This window comes from Arachis hypogaea, chromosome 3, assembly GCF_003086295.3.
Source record: "Arachis hypogaea cultivar Tifrunner chromosome 3, arahy.Tifrunner.gnm2.J5K5, whole genome shotgun sequence".
Taxonomy (NCBI): Eukaryota; Viridiplantae; Streptophyta; class Magnoliopsida; order Fabales; family Fabaceae; genus Arachis; species Arachis hypogaea.
In genome coordinates, this window is record NC_092038.1 from 34,476,899 (window position 1) to 34,493,434 (window position 16,536).

Below are 16,536 nucleotides of genomic sequence, written 5' to 3' on the forward strand. Positions count from 1 at the left end.
TTCAAACCGGTACCTATATGCATTCTATCTAACTAGTATTTTCACAACTGCATTATGAGAATGTTGACTACAAAGGATACTCATGCCAAAGAATGATAGCTTTATTATGTTCTTTTCTCGAGCACTATCTATTTTTACCCATGGTGGGACATACATCAACTGATAGACCACACTAGCATCCTTGTATTGGGCCCCACATTTATTTTTTTCATTTAATATGTTGGCTTTGCATTGTAAGATAATATTTTTAGATCTGTATATCAGTACCTTTTTCGGATGGAAACAATAAATGCCTCACCTGCATTTATTTTTTTGGTTTCAAATATCAAATGCATAGCCATTATCTTCTAACTAATCTAAAAAATTAATGTCCTATTAACTGCATGTGTAATCTTGTGAAATACTTCTGTCAATATTCACTTGATAAAACTTTTGGGGGGTAATAAAACTGTATTGTGGCACCATTGAATTGGTGAAGTATGCAAAAAATTCTAACTTTTTGTCTCGAACAAATGTAATTGAACCTCAGGGATGGTTTTAGCTTGGACCAAAAATGTTGTAGGAAAAATTTATAATTTTTTTAATCTTTTGTTTCGTATTAGTTAACGCTGCACATTGTTTTGGGCTTTTTTAGTCACAATAGTCCAACCAGAATTTGCAAGCCGAACTAATTTAGAGGATGTCTTTTTTTTCTAATTCTAGGCCAGGAGAGGGTGTATCTTTTCATCAAAATGTTACTGTGTCTCTTACGGGCCATGCCCAAAATATTTCACAATAACTCTTATCTTTTCTTACCAAGGGAAACATTAAACAGTTCACTTGCATGATATTTTAGGTAGCTAATACCAAAATAAAAAGGTCTCTAAACTACTGTCTCAAACGATGGTTTCTGACTTTTAGGTCTCATGTCAAGTTAGGCCCAAATTATTGTGGTGGGTCTCAGTCTTTTTATTTTTGTAATTCTTGTGGGTCATGAGAGGGTGTCTTTCTTTAATAACTTGTAATCGTCTCTATTAAAGAGTTGGGATAATTTTTTTTTTCGTTTTGCACAAGATTATCCTATCTTTAACCTTATAACCTTATATCTTATTTTTATTCTCTTGCGTGACCCAAATAAAATGATTGAAACCCCTTAACCCCATCAACACACGATGGGGGAACTCTTTTACCTCTCCCATTGTTTAAGAAAATCTCTCCCCTATTTGAACAAACGACGTGCTTCTCGGGATGTGATGGGCTTCTGCATCGTGTCTCGTCACCACTAGCAGCCATCACGCTCAAAACTTGCAACTGTTGTGGTAGTTTTCTTTGCTGGGATTTTTGTGACCTTGTGTTTTTTAGCGATGTTGATTCGTCGTGCAAACCCCTATTCCTGCCGCACTTTTAACCACAAGGCGTTCCGCATACTAACATATTCCAATAACATTCTCAATTTTTCTGTCATGGTTATTGTGAGCAGGAATTTTAACTGCATACGCTGCCTCCCAAATGGACTTTGAACATATCAAGAACCTTGCTTTGTTGCCGGCTCCGATTGCTCCCGATGCATGTTTGTCACCCAGGACGTCTGGAGTTGCCAAACAACTTTGCTGAAGGGCCAGCGGATAAGTAAACGTCAAATTATATATTTTGTTTCATGGATTCAATCACCATGCCCTAACTTGTTAAACACATCCGTTATAATGTAACTTTGGAACACTATTTTTTTTTTTGCAGGGAGAAGAGTCACAGGAAGCTTTTGACCCAAATAGCACTACGTGTGTAGTCAAATAAGTCAACAAAATCCATGCTGAGATCGCAGAGGTGAGGTTTATCATTCATAACTATAAGCTCCTGAATGAGAAGTATATGTGCATAGTGAAAGAGGTTATTAACGAGCAAGCTATATCACCCCACATTAGAAGTAACTCTCCAAAATTGAGAAATACTACCACAACTGAAGAGAACATGGGAAAAAGAAAAGCCACCTTAAGGACCTACAAGTAGAAGAAAATAACTACCCCCATCACAACCATAGACAACTTCAACTACTTGCCAATTCTGATGCCGCTTTCTACTCCAAAAGGCAGCAAGCTCTGCTTCAAACAAGGTTCTGAAAATCGGTTCGAATCGGCCGGTCGAACCGGTTGAACCGTGAACCGATACAAAAAACGAATCGGTCAAAAGTTAAAACCACAGATTTTATAAACTGCCGTTGAACCGCTGAACCGGCTGGGAACCGGTCGGTCAAATCGAATCGTGACCCGGCTGGTTTTTTGAATTTTGCTGAAATGCTGTCGTTTTTGTGTGGAAGGAGCCCCGAACCCTAACTTCATCCCTAACTAAAATGCGTTCTTTGCCTCTCTCACACTTAGCCACTGTCCAGAGCTTCTCTCATGGAACTCCTGCTCTTCCCTCACTCCCTCACTTCCGTCCAACCACCGCCTAATACTGTCGCCGTCGCAGCTTCCAACTTTGAACAGCCATCGCCGGCTCCCTCACTCCCCTTCCTTCGCGCAGCAAACGTCACAAACTTCCTTCCCTCCATCGCGCAGCCACCGTTCAATCGTCGAAGCCTCCATCGCGCAGCCACTGTCCCGCCGCGCCAGCTCTGTTCCACCGCGCTCCCTTCAGCGGCCTCTGCTCTGTTCCGTCGCGTGGCCCTTCCCTCGAAGGTATTTTTTATTTTTGTAACTGTAATTGTGGTTTTAGTTTGTTGGTTAATCAGTTAATCTGTGATTTGTTTCTGATATTCTTGATTTCAACCTTGCTACTATTAATTTTTTATTGTGTATCACTATGCTAATTATCTATGAGATTAATGGGTTGCTGTAAGCCTGTAATATTGATATTGGAAACATAGCAAACATTGAAAATATTGCTGATGGGCAATATTATGTGCAAACATTGTATGAACCAATTGGTGTTGCTGGTCAGATTATTCCCTGGAATTTCCCTCTTCTCATGTTTGCTTGGAAGGTTAGTGGCTCTGGTTACTGGCTCTTCTTTTTAATTTTGCTCTGGTTACTAGTTCTGTTTAATTTCTGAATAGTTGGTTCTTCTTCCTTTTAATTTCTGAAAATTTTGTTCAAAATTTCATTTTAATATTTTGGGATTTTTTGTAATTGCTCTGGTTACTGTCTCTGTTTCATAATGTACCAATGTTAGTGTAATTGTTGCTGGTTGCTGTCATGTACCACTGTTCTGTTTTTATTCAACCATCTCCGTTGCATTTCAAAGTTTTAGCTCCCTCTCCCTGTTCTGTTCGAATTTCAGAACATGCTCCAGCCTAGGTAATTTATTTTTCTTTACTTGTTCTTTCTTGTATTAATTATTCAGTTATTATTTTATTTAATTGTTGTTTTTAATGATTAGTATGTTGTTCAAGTTTTTGTTTTCTTGTTGGTTTGCTGTATTTTAAAGCTTTAGTTGTTCTTGTTATTTTGATTTTCAATTCTAATTGATCTTATTAACTTGTTAATTTGATAAATTAATGTTTTAGTGCTGTTCTTAACTTTTAAATTTTAGATTGTTAAGTTGTTATGTTGTTCTTGACCTTTTGATAATTTGCTAATTTTATAAGTTGTTAAGTATATAAATTGTTCATGATGTTGATCTTAATTAATTGTTCTTGTTATTAGAAAGAGAATGGAATTGAGGTATATCAATTTACAGGTAGCTATAAATTGAAAAGAGGACACTCACTGGGCAGAACTCATTTGTTACTTCATTAAATATTTTTTTGGGTTTTTGATGCAATACCTGAGATTAAGAATTCAATGGAAGATGAGCAATATTGACTTTCTTTTCGTTTGATTGTTTGAATATGAATTCAAGATTCTGTAAAACTGACTTTTACTAGGAATCCTACAGCTTGCTCAATATGTTTCAGCTCCTCCCAGGTTGAGCCAACATACTGTGCATGACAGATTCAGGTTATAATATAAATATGGAATAGAAGAAATGATCTCAAATGGTTGATTGGTGCTCACCTCATCAATGGCCTTAATACACCATCTCTCTAATTCACCCAATTCTACCTTTACATACTCTCTATTGCTGAATGAACAACACTCAAAATGTTAGTATTCTCTATGCAGCAAATTGACATGTAATATGAAGATGGTGAATAATTGAATGGTTTGTAATTGATTATTTATTTTTTTGTTATTTGACTTTTGTGTTTGTATTTGGATGAGATTATAATATTGTAGCTGATTGTAATACTTTTAATTTGGATAATATTTTAAAGATTATTAGTCTATAATTATATTTTTGTGTGTTTATTTATATTTTAATTATTATTTTTTTATAAAACGGTTTTTTCGGTTCAACCGTGAACCTATGAACCAGTGAACCAGTAGCTAGAGCGGTTCGATGACCGGTTCGGTTTTCAGAACCTTGGCTTCAAACACAGCAACACTGAACCCGTTCTGGATCGACACCAGGCACTAAGGGGAATAAGCCTAGGGGAAAGAGGATGTTGTTTTCCAGAGCGATCTAAAATAAGGGAGAAAAAAACTTATGTCAGTAGCAGCTCTATCCCAGGGAATAATCTGACCAGCAACACCAATTGGTTCATACAATGTTTGCACATGATATTGCCCATCAGCAATGTTTTCAATGTTTGCAATGTTTCCAATATCAATATTACAGGCTTACAGCAACCCATTAATCTCATAGATAACTAGCATAGTGATACACAATAAAAAAAATTAATAGTAGCAAGGTTGAAATCAAGAATATCAGAAACAAATCACAGATTAACTAATTAACCAACAAACTAAAACCACAATTACAGTTACAAAAATAAAAAATACCTTCGAGGGAAGGGCCACGCGACGGAACAGAGTAGAGGCCGCTGAAGGGAGTGCGGTGGAACAGAGCTGGCGCGGCGGGACAGTGGCTGCGCAATGGAGGCTTCAACGATCGAACGGTGGCTGCGCGATGGAGGGAAGGAAGTTTGCGACGTTTGCTGCGCGAAGGAAGGGGAGTGAGGGAGCAGGCGGTGGCTGTTCAAAGTTGGAAGCTGCGACGGCGACGGTATTAGGCGGTGGTTGGACAGAAGTGAGGGAGTGAGGGAAGAGCAGGAGTTCCATGAGAGAAGCTCTGGACAGTGGCTGAGTGTGAGAGAGGCAAAGAACGCGTTTTAGTTAGGGATGAAGTTAGGGTTCGGGGCTCCTTCCACACAAAAACGACAGCATTTCAGCAAAATTCAAAAAACCGGCCGGGTCACGGTTCGGTTCGACCGACCGGTTCCCAGCCGGTTCAGCAGTTCAACAGCGGTTTTTAAAATCTACGGTTTTAACTTCTGACCGATTCGTTTTTTGTATCGGTTCACGGTTCAACCGGTTCGATCAGCCGGTTCGAACCGGTTTTCAGAACCTTGATCCCAGGACTTCAATATGAGGCACAACAAAACTTCCTGCAAATTTGGCATGTTGATAGAAGCTAGTGGGAGAAGGAGATTGGGAAAAAAATTCCTTGTGTAGATACCTAATGACAAGCATAGCTTAATTATAGTAACTCGGATGAACTAAAAACTTGTAATGGATTCTATGTTAATGTTAATGACAACACGCATGAATTTCATTGCAGGGTATGACACTAACTTTCTTCCCCACTAACAACATGAAGATTGTTGGGCTTGATATGTGCGTTGTTGCGTACATATTAAACACAAAGCTTGATAAAGAGTAAGCTTTAATGCATTTTGTTGTAGCCTTCCATTCATTTTTTACTTCATGTTGGACTTTATCGAAATAAATCACGCTAAATGACGTTGAAATTTACAACAAACTCCTTGTTCTGAACCCAAAAATTTTACATAACTTGTCTAAGAAAACTCTAACTCACTTATAAACTTGGATGAACTCGATGCTTAAACCACGTTTCTTTGGTTTGTTTACAGGTGCTGATTCTTCTTGCATGTATGTTGGCTCAAAACTCTACACGGATCTATTGGTTCCTTCCGGCAACCTTCTCTGTGAGTGAACCTCGTCCACTCGTTAATTTCTCAATTTATTATGTGCCTTATTAGTCAGTACATGTTGTTGTGTGTCACTTTTAGTGACTAACTTAGAAGACAAAAAATTTATGCATCACTTAAAGCATTATCCTCGAAAACTTAACTTCGATGAAGTGACCACATAGTTGATAAGGTTTACAACATGCCCATGCACTATATATTAATGTCTGGTTGAGTACATCCATCTATTTAAGTTATTTAAAAGAAATTAATGTAAGCAAAATTACTAACATGCAAAGTTGAGTTGCGAAAAATTAGTTTAAGAAATCTACCCTTAATTTACTCATGAATTAGTAACTTCGATCTGCAACATGTGTTATCGGCAGATGTTAATATTTGATTGACTTCATTTATATATTTATTTTAGTTTGAGAAATTAACCATTATAATTTAATATCATGCCAAGTTGAATGGATGGAAATTGTTTTACATAGTCAAAATTAATTTATTGTGTAAAGAAATTATATAGATCTACGAAATGCTATATGGATGACATTTCAATTTTTTCTAATTTCATTGGCGCAGTTATTGTAATTTGATGAATAACAAAACTAATTCGTTATCCATTTAACTATACTTTTGTGAAGTTTTTATTCAGAAACCAACCATTACTTAAGTGTTGACCTCCTAATGTGTACAAAATGCATAACTAGAATATAATAATTCATAATTCACTTCATTCATATACTGATTAAACTATAAACAAATTACAAATTAGTTTCAATAGCATATTAAATTTCAGCTGCCCACTCTTTGTTTTACAACAAAACCTTTTATAGAGAAATCAGACAATTACTTTGGAATTGAAAATGCAAGCTCACTTTATGTTTATATTTTATTAAGCTCATTCATGTATTTATTTATTTTACATATAAAAAAACTAAGAACACGACATTGATATAAGTTACCTTTAAAACCATAAACTTTGTATAAAAAAAGTTGTTTCATGTTAAAGACCTTAACCATTCTACAAAATCTGTTACATTCGGTATAATAATTTAGGTTACATTAGCTATCAATTTTTTTGTTAAAAAAATTACAAAATTGAAGTTAGCAGCCTGTTAAGGTCAATTTAGTAAACTTTCATTAATAGTATGAGCTTCATTTTAGTGTGTCAGTATTTGTGTAGTGTCTATAACTTTAGTCTTATATTGTGTCTAACATTACAGCAAATTACCACCAGAAAGGGGTCCATTTCGCATGCAACGTTGAAGGCCATTTGGAATGACTTTATGGGAAAAGCCAATAGGGTATGCAAAGTAAGTCTAGATACAGTTACGAAAAATTATAGACATACGAAATAGATGGAGCATGTCATGACTTGGTTGTTGATGTTTTTTTTTTTCGCAGATTTGATGTCCCATATGGTGCGACTGGCATTAGTTTATGCTTGTGGTTGACATCATTCACCAAGACCTAGGGGTGGCAACGGGGTAGGTAGGGGTGGGTTTTTGCTCTACCCGACCCTGTCCCGCCGTACAACAACCCGCATAGAACCCGCCCCGCTTCTACCCGCGGGTAGTAAAATGTTGAACGTTAACCCGCCCCGCCCCTATAATTATTAAAATTTAATAAATAAAATTAAATTTCAAAATTTATATAACCATCATCACATACATAACATAAATTAAAGTAAAAATTTAAATATGATACAATATTATTAATTATTTACTAATTATTTTACATATATTATATATATTATATATTAAAATTATACATATTATATATATAACGGGGCGGGTAGGGGCGGGTATTACCTAAACCCGACCCCTCTCTGCTAAAAACCCGCCTTGGTGCGTGGCGAGTAATTACCCGCCCCGAGCGGGTAGGAGTGGGGTGGGTACCTGCGGGTTCAGGTGGTATTGCCATCCCTACTAAGACCTGGTGTACATAGATTCGTTTTCCTCAGAAGATGAAAAACCTAAGTAGCTTTGGCAGCTTAAAAAGTGGTAAGTTCTGTCACACTTGTTAAACACTTTTTATATAATTCATTTTCTTCAAAATGATTCTAAGCATCTTTTTTTTTTTTGCGTGCTTTCATGCATCCATAGGGCTATTTCTTTGGAGGAGGTATTGGACAATGATGACTGGTATGACAACCCAAAGAAACCCAGGGTACTGTACAGTGATTATAAGATAAAAGAGCCTAAAGTGATCAAGCAAGACCTTGGAAGGTAACTCTTGAACTCCTTACACAACTTTTAAGCACAATGCTTTGGTCCTATATTTTTCTATTTGTGGGACATGCTTGCCACTTAGGCCCACTTGCTTGCATTTTCTTTAACGTATAAATATATCTTATGGTATATAAGATTTCTACAGCAGAAACCCTCCATGCGCATTACCTTATGGCATTTGTTTTTTTTAAATGATACCTAACATGCGGACCTTATGATCTATAATATAATATCTTTATTCAAATCATCACTCTTTTAGAATGGGTAAGGCAAACAGCATCTGGAATTACATTTTCTTTAATTGTCCTTAGCTTAATTTAGAATGTTGCGTTAATAATTAAAAGAAAACATAATTGGATTACTATTTGTTCCAACAATGACTGTGGCATGTACGTTGCCCAGTAGATGGTGATGTATCACCTGTGGAACTCATATGAGCCTGGGTATACCCACTTACCCTTGCACTGAGGATTTTTTTGTATAATTGTGAGAAATTATGTTAAACAAAACCCCTTTTAATTTGTAGAAAATTATTGAGTGCAGCCGTATGAGGCTCGCTGTTGACATAGAACTTAAATACCATAATGAGAAGCACATCGAGGTCTTCCAAACTGTATTATAATATTGAAGGAACTTCACCAAAGGTTTTCCACCTATAAAGTGACTTACATGTTCACACCAAATATTTTGATAATGCTTGCTTGAATTCCAAAAGGCCGGGTGATGACTACATACGGTATAATAGTATGAATACCATCTACTTTTGAAATGGGCAATGCATTTGTGGAGATTTGTTTGTACGAATGCTGTGGCTAAACTAATGTGCCTGGTTGTGTAACCTATGACACCTATAACTTACAAAGATAACATGCTCATATAATTGTTAATTTATAATTATGACTGCAAATTTTCTAAAACAAAGAATCAAATATGATGCACAATCCTATCGACAGAAATTAACACATAGTGATCATCATTAGCGATACAAGTACAGTGTCAGGAGTTACAAATGAGATTTGTCTAGACAAGCACCTTTCTTGGCCACGGCATAAAACAATCAAAGTCTCCAAAGAGTGTGCGAATGTTACACTCAACTTTTGTAAAGTAAAACTAAACCTATGCATGCTTATGTTAGACTTAGACCATATCTTTCGGACCTCTATAAATTCATCAAGAGGAATCTAGTATACCTTTAAATTACTACTTTAAGGATGATGTTGTTGTTTCTGATTACTCTTTTAGTCTCTAAAATTTTGCTTGATCTCCAAAATTTCACACATCTAAACTCGTGACGCTACTTACATAGCAACATACAATTAACGAAATAGGAGACTTTTCAAAACTTGCATCTACTATATATAGAAAGAGTTGAAATTAAATTTGAAGACTTTTTATTATATGGAATCTTGTATTCAAAGTCTTAATGATTTTCGTTACAAGTCAGTAATGCTAACCTAAAATGTAAATGTTGAGAACAATTAATTAAATAAAATTGAAATCTACTTTATGTTCATATATTAAGATACTTAAATTTTTTATCACGTCTTTTTACATATAGCCAATTCAATTGACATTTATCATAATTATACGAGTGATGTAAATTCAATTTATATAATATATATATAGTTGTTATCTTCATTCACTACAAGAAACATCACTAAAATTGACGGCTTATTCGTCGATAATATTAAATTTTGACAGCAAAATGAACGGCGGAGGTGGATAATATTAAATTTTGACAGCAAAATGAACGGCGGAGGTGGTCGCTATAAAGCTTGTCGATTTTTCAAAATTTAAATAAAATCGACACCTTACCTAGCCGTCGATAATAATTTAATAAAATCGACGGCGTTACTGTCTATAATATGAGTTTGAGAATTTTACATTCTTACTAAAATCGATAACATTGCCATCGATATTATTATATAAAATCAATGCCATTTTGTCGATATTTGATTCAATAAAAACGATAATGTTTTCGTTTATATGCTTACTAAAATTGACAACGTTGCCGTCGATATTTGATCTAATAAAATCGACACAGTTGCCGTCGATTTTATTATTTAGATACCGACAAATCCTTTGTCTATATTTGATTTTTCTTGTCTATTTTAAAATTAAAAAGCGACAACCATCAATTTTAATAGATATGTTTTAATTATTTTTTTATTTGAAAAATAGTAAACAATTAATGTAAATAAATATGGAAATAAAATTTATACAGAATATGAATAACAAGACAAATAAACTTTTAAATATAAAAATAAAATTTATACTAAATATTAGATAATAAGTTTACAAACTTATCAAAATAATAAATAATCTTCTAACATAAAGACTCAAGACACGATAAATAACTAAACTTAGACTTATATTTATTTAAATTGCAATCCACTGATAATACAAAATATTCAAAGTAAAGTAATTAACTAACCTACTCATACTCATCTAAATAATCATCTGAGTCATCAAGATCGTCAGAATCATCCTCCCTTTGAGAATTCTGTGGTTGTCCTAGTTGCTGCAGAATAGGTAGAAGTTTTCTACCTGGGACTGGGGTTGGGACTGGGGCTGGAGCTGTGCTTTTCTATCATATATCCAACTTCGATTCTGGTTTTTCATTATTATTGAATTTAATTTCCTACATATCAATGGATAATATTCACTTTTTAATTTTTTTTCAACGAAAAACCATAACAAATAAAAGTCTTATCATGAATATAATTTATACTTTACACCATGAATGGTTTACATAAACAAGCATACATAAGTAAGTATAGATAAGCATGCATAATAATTTAACAAATATAATAAAGGTAAAGATAGATTAAAACTCAATAGTTTAATAGAGATAATAAATAAATAACAAAGTAGAAAGTTAAACCTTGAATAGCTTTTCTGGAAATCTTAAACTCTACTAATACTTGTGATTGTGTAAATGGATGCCACTGCAACTTTGATAATACTTGTGATTATGTCAACCCTGGCAAAAAAATATATACAGGCACATCAACACTAAAAATAATACACAAAAGTCTTATCATAAAAAATTGAGATATAAAGTCTTATCATGAAATCTCATAATTAGTAGTAGTAGAACATTTCAAGTAAGATTCATAAAAAAAAAAAACCAAAAAATTCAATACCTTTTTTCAAGAGTTGTTTTGAATACTAATCCAACACCTTATTTTTTTGAGTTTCATGCATTTAAGGACAAAATTGAAATACATATGATAGCATATATAAGATAAGATTGAAAAAATTAATGTGTATTATGTGGTACCACTGTCCTTATTCGTATCCCTTTCAATGTTTAATTTTAGCAATGTGCTCCAATAATCATCTTCATCCAATTTATTAATTCTGTCACATAGCCATTTTCATTATTCTCCTTTTAATTATTTTTTTTTTCAATGGAGGATTTAATTGAAAAGCAAGCTAAGAGAATTATATTTGTACATGATCAATTTTTTAATTAAATTAATATTAAAATTAAAGTTAATAAAGTACTGACAATTTAATATAACAAAGTACTATCATAATAAATAAATAAATAAAATATAACTGGCCGATGTATGCACTCATATCACCAAGGAATGTAGTTTATAAATATAAAGTCCAAGTAAAATTATTTTGTGCACTAAATCCAAATTACCATATCAAAAAACCTTAAATAGTATATATGTGACATTATATTTTTGTTCAACTGTTCTACATCCATAACATAAGATATCATTAAGCCTATAATAAATGACTGATAATGTTTTGCTAATTAAATATCTTCACATCACCACTTCATAGAGTTTGGTAAAAGAACCTAATGAAGCAGGATAAAAGAAAAGCTCCACATCAGTCCAAAAGTTCCTATTCATGACTTTTTTGAACATGTTAAAAGAAATGTTATACAACTAAATGTTCGAGATGCTATAAAGCCTGATGGGTTGAACATGGGAAGCATGTTGGGGTATAGTGCTATTTTTAATGTAAATATATGGTTGTTAATTGAATACTGCAAACTGCAGTATAGAGTTGACTGCACTACCACTTCTTTGGTTTTCTTTCTTCTGTGCCTTTATCACAAAATTACTAACACAATGGGAACATATATTCTGAAATGGTTAGGTTGTTAGGCTAGCAAAACTGTATAGACTACTATTAAATCTATGTATTTATATGCAATTAAAAGTGATGAAGGGATAGTACAAACATAAACTAGCCCACTACTGTGTAGTCCTTTAGAGAAAAAAGGATATGTCATCCGTGCATACCTCTATCCATAGCCAATGAAGTTGAAAAGAACCTTTTCATGAATCACATTCGGCCTCCAAAATGATGGAAAAAGTAAAATTTTTATTATTCAATTATAGGAAAATTTTAGGTAGTAGTAAAGTGCTTTCTTCTCTTCTTCGTATGGCTTAGTAGTTTCAAAGTCATAATACAAAGCATAGTATGTTTTATATCTTCATCAATATTATGGAAGAGACACACTGCATAACAGATAGGAGCAAAAGAATAAAGCAGCTTATTTACCTGAGATATGAGGTTCTATATGCTACTCTTGGACACCAGAGAAGGTATACTCTGCTCGTACCTGAAGAAATTAAGAGGATCAACCTTGGTCTTCATAGATAAGACATGAACATTGACCACTAACCATATGGTTCTGAACAAGATTTGAGTATGCGAAAAGAGGCCGAGATCAAAGGTACTGAGAGTGCAGAGAAGATGAAAACAAAGATACCTGAGGAAGTAATGAGCATCCGTTTGCAGGCTATATTTCAAAATACATCTTCTGAAGTAGTTAAGGATAAAACTGGCAATAACACAATATTGAGAACACCCACAGAATCAGCATTGTTGGAATTTAGTTTGCTTGAAGGTGGTGATTTTGATGCACAGCGCAATACCTATAAGATAATTAAGGTTGAGCCTTTCAATTCAGTTCGGAAGAATATGTTTGTGCTTGTGAGTCTTCCTAATGGAGGGTCAGAGCTTTCTGCAAAGGAGCATCAGAAATAATATTAAGAATTTGTGACAAAATCATTGATTCTAATGGAAATGTTGTTGATCTTCCTAAAGAATAGGTAAATAAAGTTAATACTCTGAAAACTCTTTGTGTGGCTGTTAAAGATATAGATGCAACAGAAAGGGAAAACAGTATCCCTGATAATGGCTATACTCTGATAATAGTTGGTTTAAAAAGAGAGCTTGTATTAACATCTGTAATTGTAATTCAATTATATCAGACCAAACAAATTCTAATTACATCAAGTTATTCTATTTTCATCACAATTCTAGTCAAAGAGAAATGACGGCAACACAACATTTGTGCGGTTGTGCTAGCTAGCTGCCACCGCAATTCACATGTTGTAATATATGTACCGATTTCAATTATTTTTTTATCAGCAGCAACTCCTTTCAGTTACCAAAACCCTAATTCAATTCTAATAGTAGTGAAGAGAAAGCAAAGTCAACCAAGAAGACCAGGCAAGAAATTAAAGAATACCTAATATAGCTTGAAATCTGTTATTATATATGTGAATTGATGGATTGAAGCATGCAGATCCAGAGGTAGAAGTAATAGCTCTGTCGCCAAAGTTGCTAATGGCAACGAACTGTTTCGTGTGTGAGATATGCAAGAAAGGGTTCCAGAGGGACCAGAACCTACAGCTGCACCAACGAGGGCACAACCTGCCGTGGAAGCTTTGGCAGCGGGAGAAGGAGGTGGTGGTGCGGAAGAAGGTGGACGCGGGTTGAACTTTGGGGGAATTGAGTTTCTGAACTTTGGAGGCGAGAGGTGGACGCGGGTTAATGTTTTTTAGTGATTAATTAAAAAAAACAACACATATAGCATCTATTTTATACATTAAATCTACACTGTTTATTTCATTTTAGAAAGCGATCTATACCGTTTAAATTTATCGACGGTAACTTTGTCGATAATTCAAATAATAAAATAGATAACATATCCGTCGATTTTAAAATAAAAGTATTTTCAACACCTGATTAGTCGACAGTATGACGATAGTTAAGAGAGATTTAATGCATCATCAAAAAATCGACGACCAGGCTATCGATTTTATTAATTTATTTTTAATTATCTTTTTTTTTTTTAAATATCGACAGCAAGCCGTCGAAAAATATCGACGGGAGAGATATCCGTCGATTTTTTACGTCGATAAATACATTTTTTCTTGTAGTGATTTTATGTTCTTTCTTGATTGTTGAACATAAGTACATAATTTGAGTATAACTTTATCTACTTTCACATGATAATTTTATAGATATTAATAAGTTAATTGTAGTAAAAAAATAAAGGTAATGATATTGTAATTTTAAAATTAATCAAATTAATTATAAAAATTTGCCACCCTTAATGTATGAATTCTGGTTATGCCACGGTTTACATCCAAAGAAAAAAATTTATGTCTTTTTAAAAAACAAATATACATAGTGATTTTTTATCCCATAAGTATAAGCCAACCTCTGAAATTACTACCATTCGGAAGCATAATCACAAGTGCAAGCAAATTTTCGAAACTCAGTACCACTGTGATCGTAAATCACAGTTACAAGCCAATTTTTAACATCTAAAATTAAAAAAAAAAAATACCATTTAATAATCTAAACTTAGTTACTTGTACAGTTTTTGGAATCTCATTTATTATTCAATTCAGTTAAAGCAAATATTGATAAGGACTAATAGTTCAACTATATATAGAACTAATGGTCCAACTTAAGAACACTTACTACAACCTTTATTCATGGAGCAATATATTTAGTGAAACAATTATTGAAATATCATTTTCAAAAAAAGAATAAATACCTACCAAAGTCAAGCATATGCTACAGCAATCCAACCCTCTGCCGTTTATACACACCTATTCAAATCAGGCGCAAATTTTCCAATTTTACACAAGTACTGCCAAAGTAGTTACACTTAATACATTACCATTTTCTCGGTGAATTTTTTCCTAAGCCAAACTTGCTGCTATGAAAATCAACAGTAAAAGAAACATTCGCAGCATTAAAACAACCATGTGTTATAGTAAAATTTTAGTGTTTGTGCAAAGGTTTAAAGATTTTTTTCAACAGTTCAAACATTGACAAATTTAAAATAAAATTATTACTAACAATTTATCATCATCCTAACTACTTTCAAACAGCATGAAACACAGTCTTATTCACACTAGAATGTTGAATATTAAAGCATAACACTAGACCCTAGTAGATAAAGAAATTCTAAAGTTCGCTACCAAACACAAATTCACCTACATCTTCAACCTGCATACTCTATTAAAAAATATTAACGGTACCCTACACAGAAATATCCTTGATTTTAAAGCCTCACCATGAGAAACAGATGACACAGACTTCATTCTCCACAAACTGTTCCATCATCAAAGGCCTAATTTTATATAACCCTTTTACTAGAACTCTGAGATAGGCTGTTAATTGTTCCTGCTCCCTGCAAAATCAGAAAACACAAAAAAAACAGTTCTTAACCACAATAATAATGTAAAACTTTTGAAAAAACATCACAAAACATAACAAAGTAAACTATTCACAATTAAGAAACTAAAATGTACAAAACACCTTAATCAAATACTAACCTCACCATCGGGTCCTTCACCGTTTGCTGTAGAATTCCTTCGGTCGTGCCTAAGTCCATGGCACCTTCTATATCGTCTTCCCATCCTGGCGTTCATACTACCCCTGGGAGCATCCTTCGACTTCACAATAGTTGGATAAAAAATGTCACAATAGTCCTCGCCTAGTCTCGTTAATCAGACAGTTCCACCCTGCAAGCACATTGTCTCAATTTCCTTTGACAGTTTTGCTACTTGAGAAAGAGCATTCTCGTATGTGTCTCCATCCTACGCATCCAGAAAGCATATGGACATGCATGCACTCCACTAAGACCCATAACATACCGAAAATGCCTTTTTTGGATCTGCCGCTGAATCCACACCAACTGAGAATGAGGACTTGGCATCTTTACACCATCTCCAAAGTACTAGCTGGGTTGGCAACATCTCTTTCTCAAGCTCACACAAAATATATGACTACAAGGAATTTCTAGACTATTCCACAACTTGCACGAGCACTCATACTTTTCAGAACTACTATCGTACAACACAATATGAACTCGATAGGGACTTCAGAACTTCCTTAGCATAAACTTCTCAATGCTGCCATAACTCTCATTGTGAAGCATGATTAATACAGCCACTACCCAGATTTGTTTCTTAACCTTGAAGAATATCTCCCGCGTGTAAACCTTGCTTACAACATTTTTAATACTTTCCAACCATGTAGTCATCATTGGTTCATAATACAAAGATTTAAAGT

The 16,536-nt window shown here is 34.1% G+C and overlaps 1 protein-coding gene and 2 long non-coding RNA genes across 10 annotated transcripts; 2 read left to right on the forward strand and 1 right to left on the reverse strand.

Annotated features, from left to right (window-relative positions):
* Positions 1-1,041: 1,041 nt before the first annotated feature.
* Positions 1,042-4,249, forward strand: LOC112790232 (uncharacterized). 8 transcript variants are annotated; one of them, XM_072232785.1, is made up of 5 exons: positions 1,126-1,298; positions 1,460-1,608; positions 1,717-2,654; positions 2,917-2,958; positions 3,148-4,249. In XM_072232785.1, the coding sequence occupies exons 3-5, from the start codon at positions 2,376-2,378 to the stop codon at positions 3,223-3,225; spliced, it is 399 nt and encodes a 132-aa protein (XP_072088886.1). In that variant the 5' UTR covers positions 1,126-1,298; positions 1,460-1,608; positions 1,717-2,375; the 3' UTR covers positions 3,226-4,249. The 8 variants fall into 8 exon arrangements, 5 of the variants coding, with proteins under 5 accessions (XP_072088886.1, XP_072088887.1, XP_072088888.1 ...); XM_072232786.1 differs by having other exon boundaries at positions 1,153-1,608; positions 3,148-3,272; positions 3,853-4,249; XM_072232787.1 differs by having other exon boundaries at positions 1,153-1,608; positions 3,148-3,272; positions 3,872-4,249.
* A 568-nt stretch (positions 4,250-4,817) lies between these two features.
* On the forward strand, positions 4,818-9,575 carry LOC140183769 (uncharacterized). Its single transcript, XR_011879763.1, has 5 exons — positions 4,818-5,675; positions 5,891-5,965; positions 7,177-7,266; positions 7,358-7,956; positions 8,059-9,575. It is a non-coding gene; the product is annotated as an uncharacterized lncRNA (long non-coding RNA).
* Positions 9,576-10,433: 858 nt separating this feature from the next.
* Positions 10,434-14,015, reverse strand: LOC112790233 (uncharacterized). Its single transcript, XR_003196552.3, has 6 exons — positions 13,691-14,015; positions 13,092-13,180; positions 12,926-12,997; positions 12,715-12,775; positions 11,069-11,167; positions 10,434-10,825 (listed from the first exon to the last, which is right to left on the reverse strand). It is a non-coding gene; the product is annotated as an uncharacterized lncRNA (long non-coding RNA).
* Positions 14,016-16,536: the final 2,521 nt, after the last annotated feature.

What these genes read in the sequence shown, in the direction of transcription:
- LOC112790232 (XM_072232785.1), top strand. Translation starts at nt 2,376, where the DNA reads ATGGAACTCCTGCTCTTCCCTCACTCCCTCACTTCCGTCCAACCACCG. An exon ending in GCGTGGCCCTTCCCTCGAAG is followed by an intron (nt 2,655 to 2,916) that starts GTATTTTTTATT and finishes GTTGCTGGTCAG; the next exon opens with ATTATTCCCTGGAATTTCCC. An exon ending in TTCTCATGTTTGCTTGGAAG is followed by an intron (nt 2,959 to 3,147) that starts GTTAGTGGCTCT and finishes TACCAATGTTAG; the next exon opens with TGTAATTGTTGCTGGTTGCT.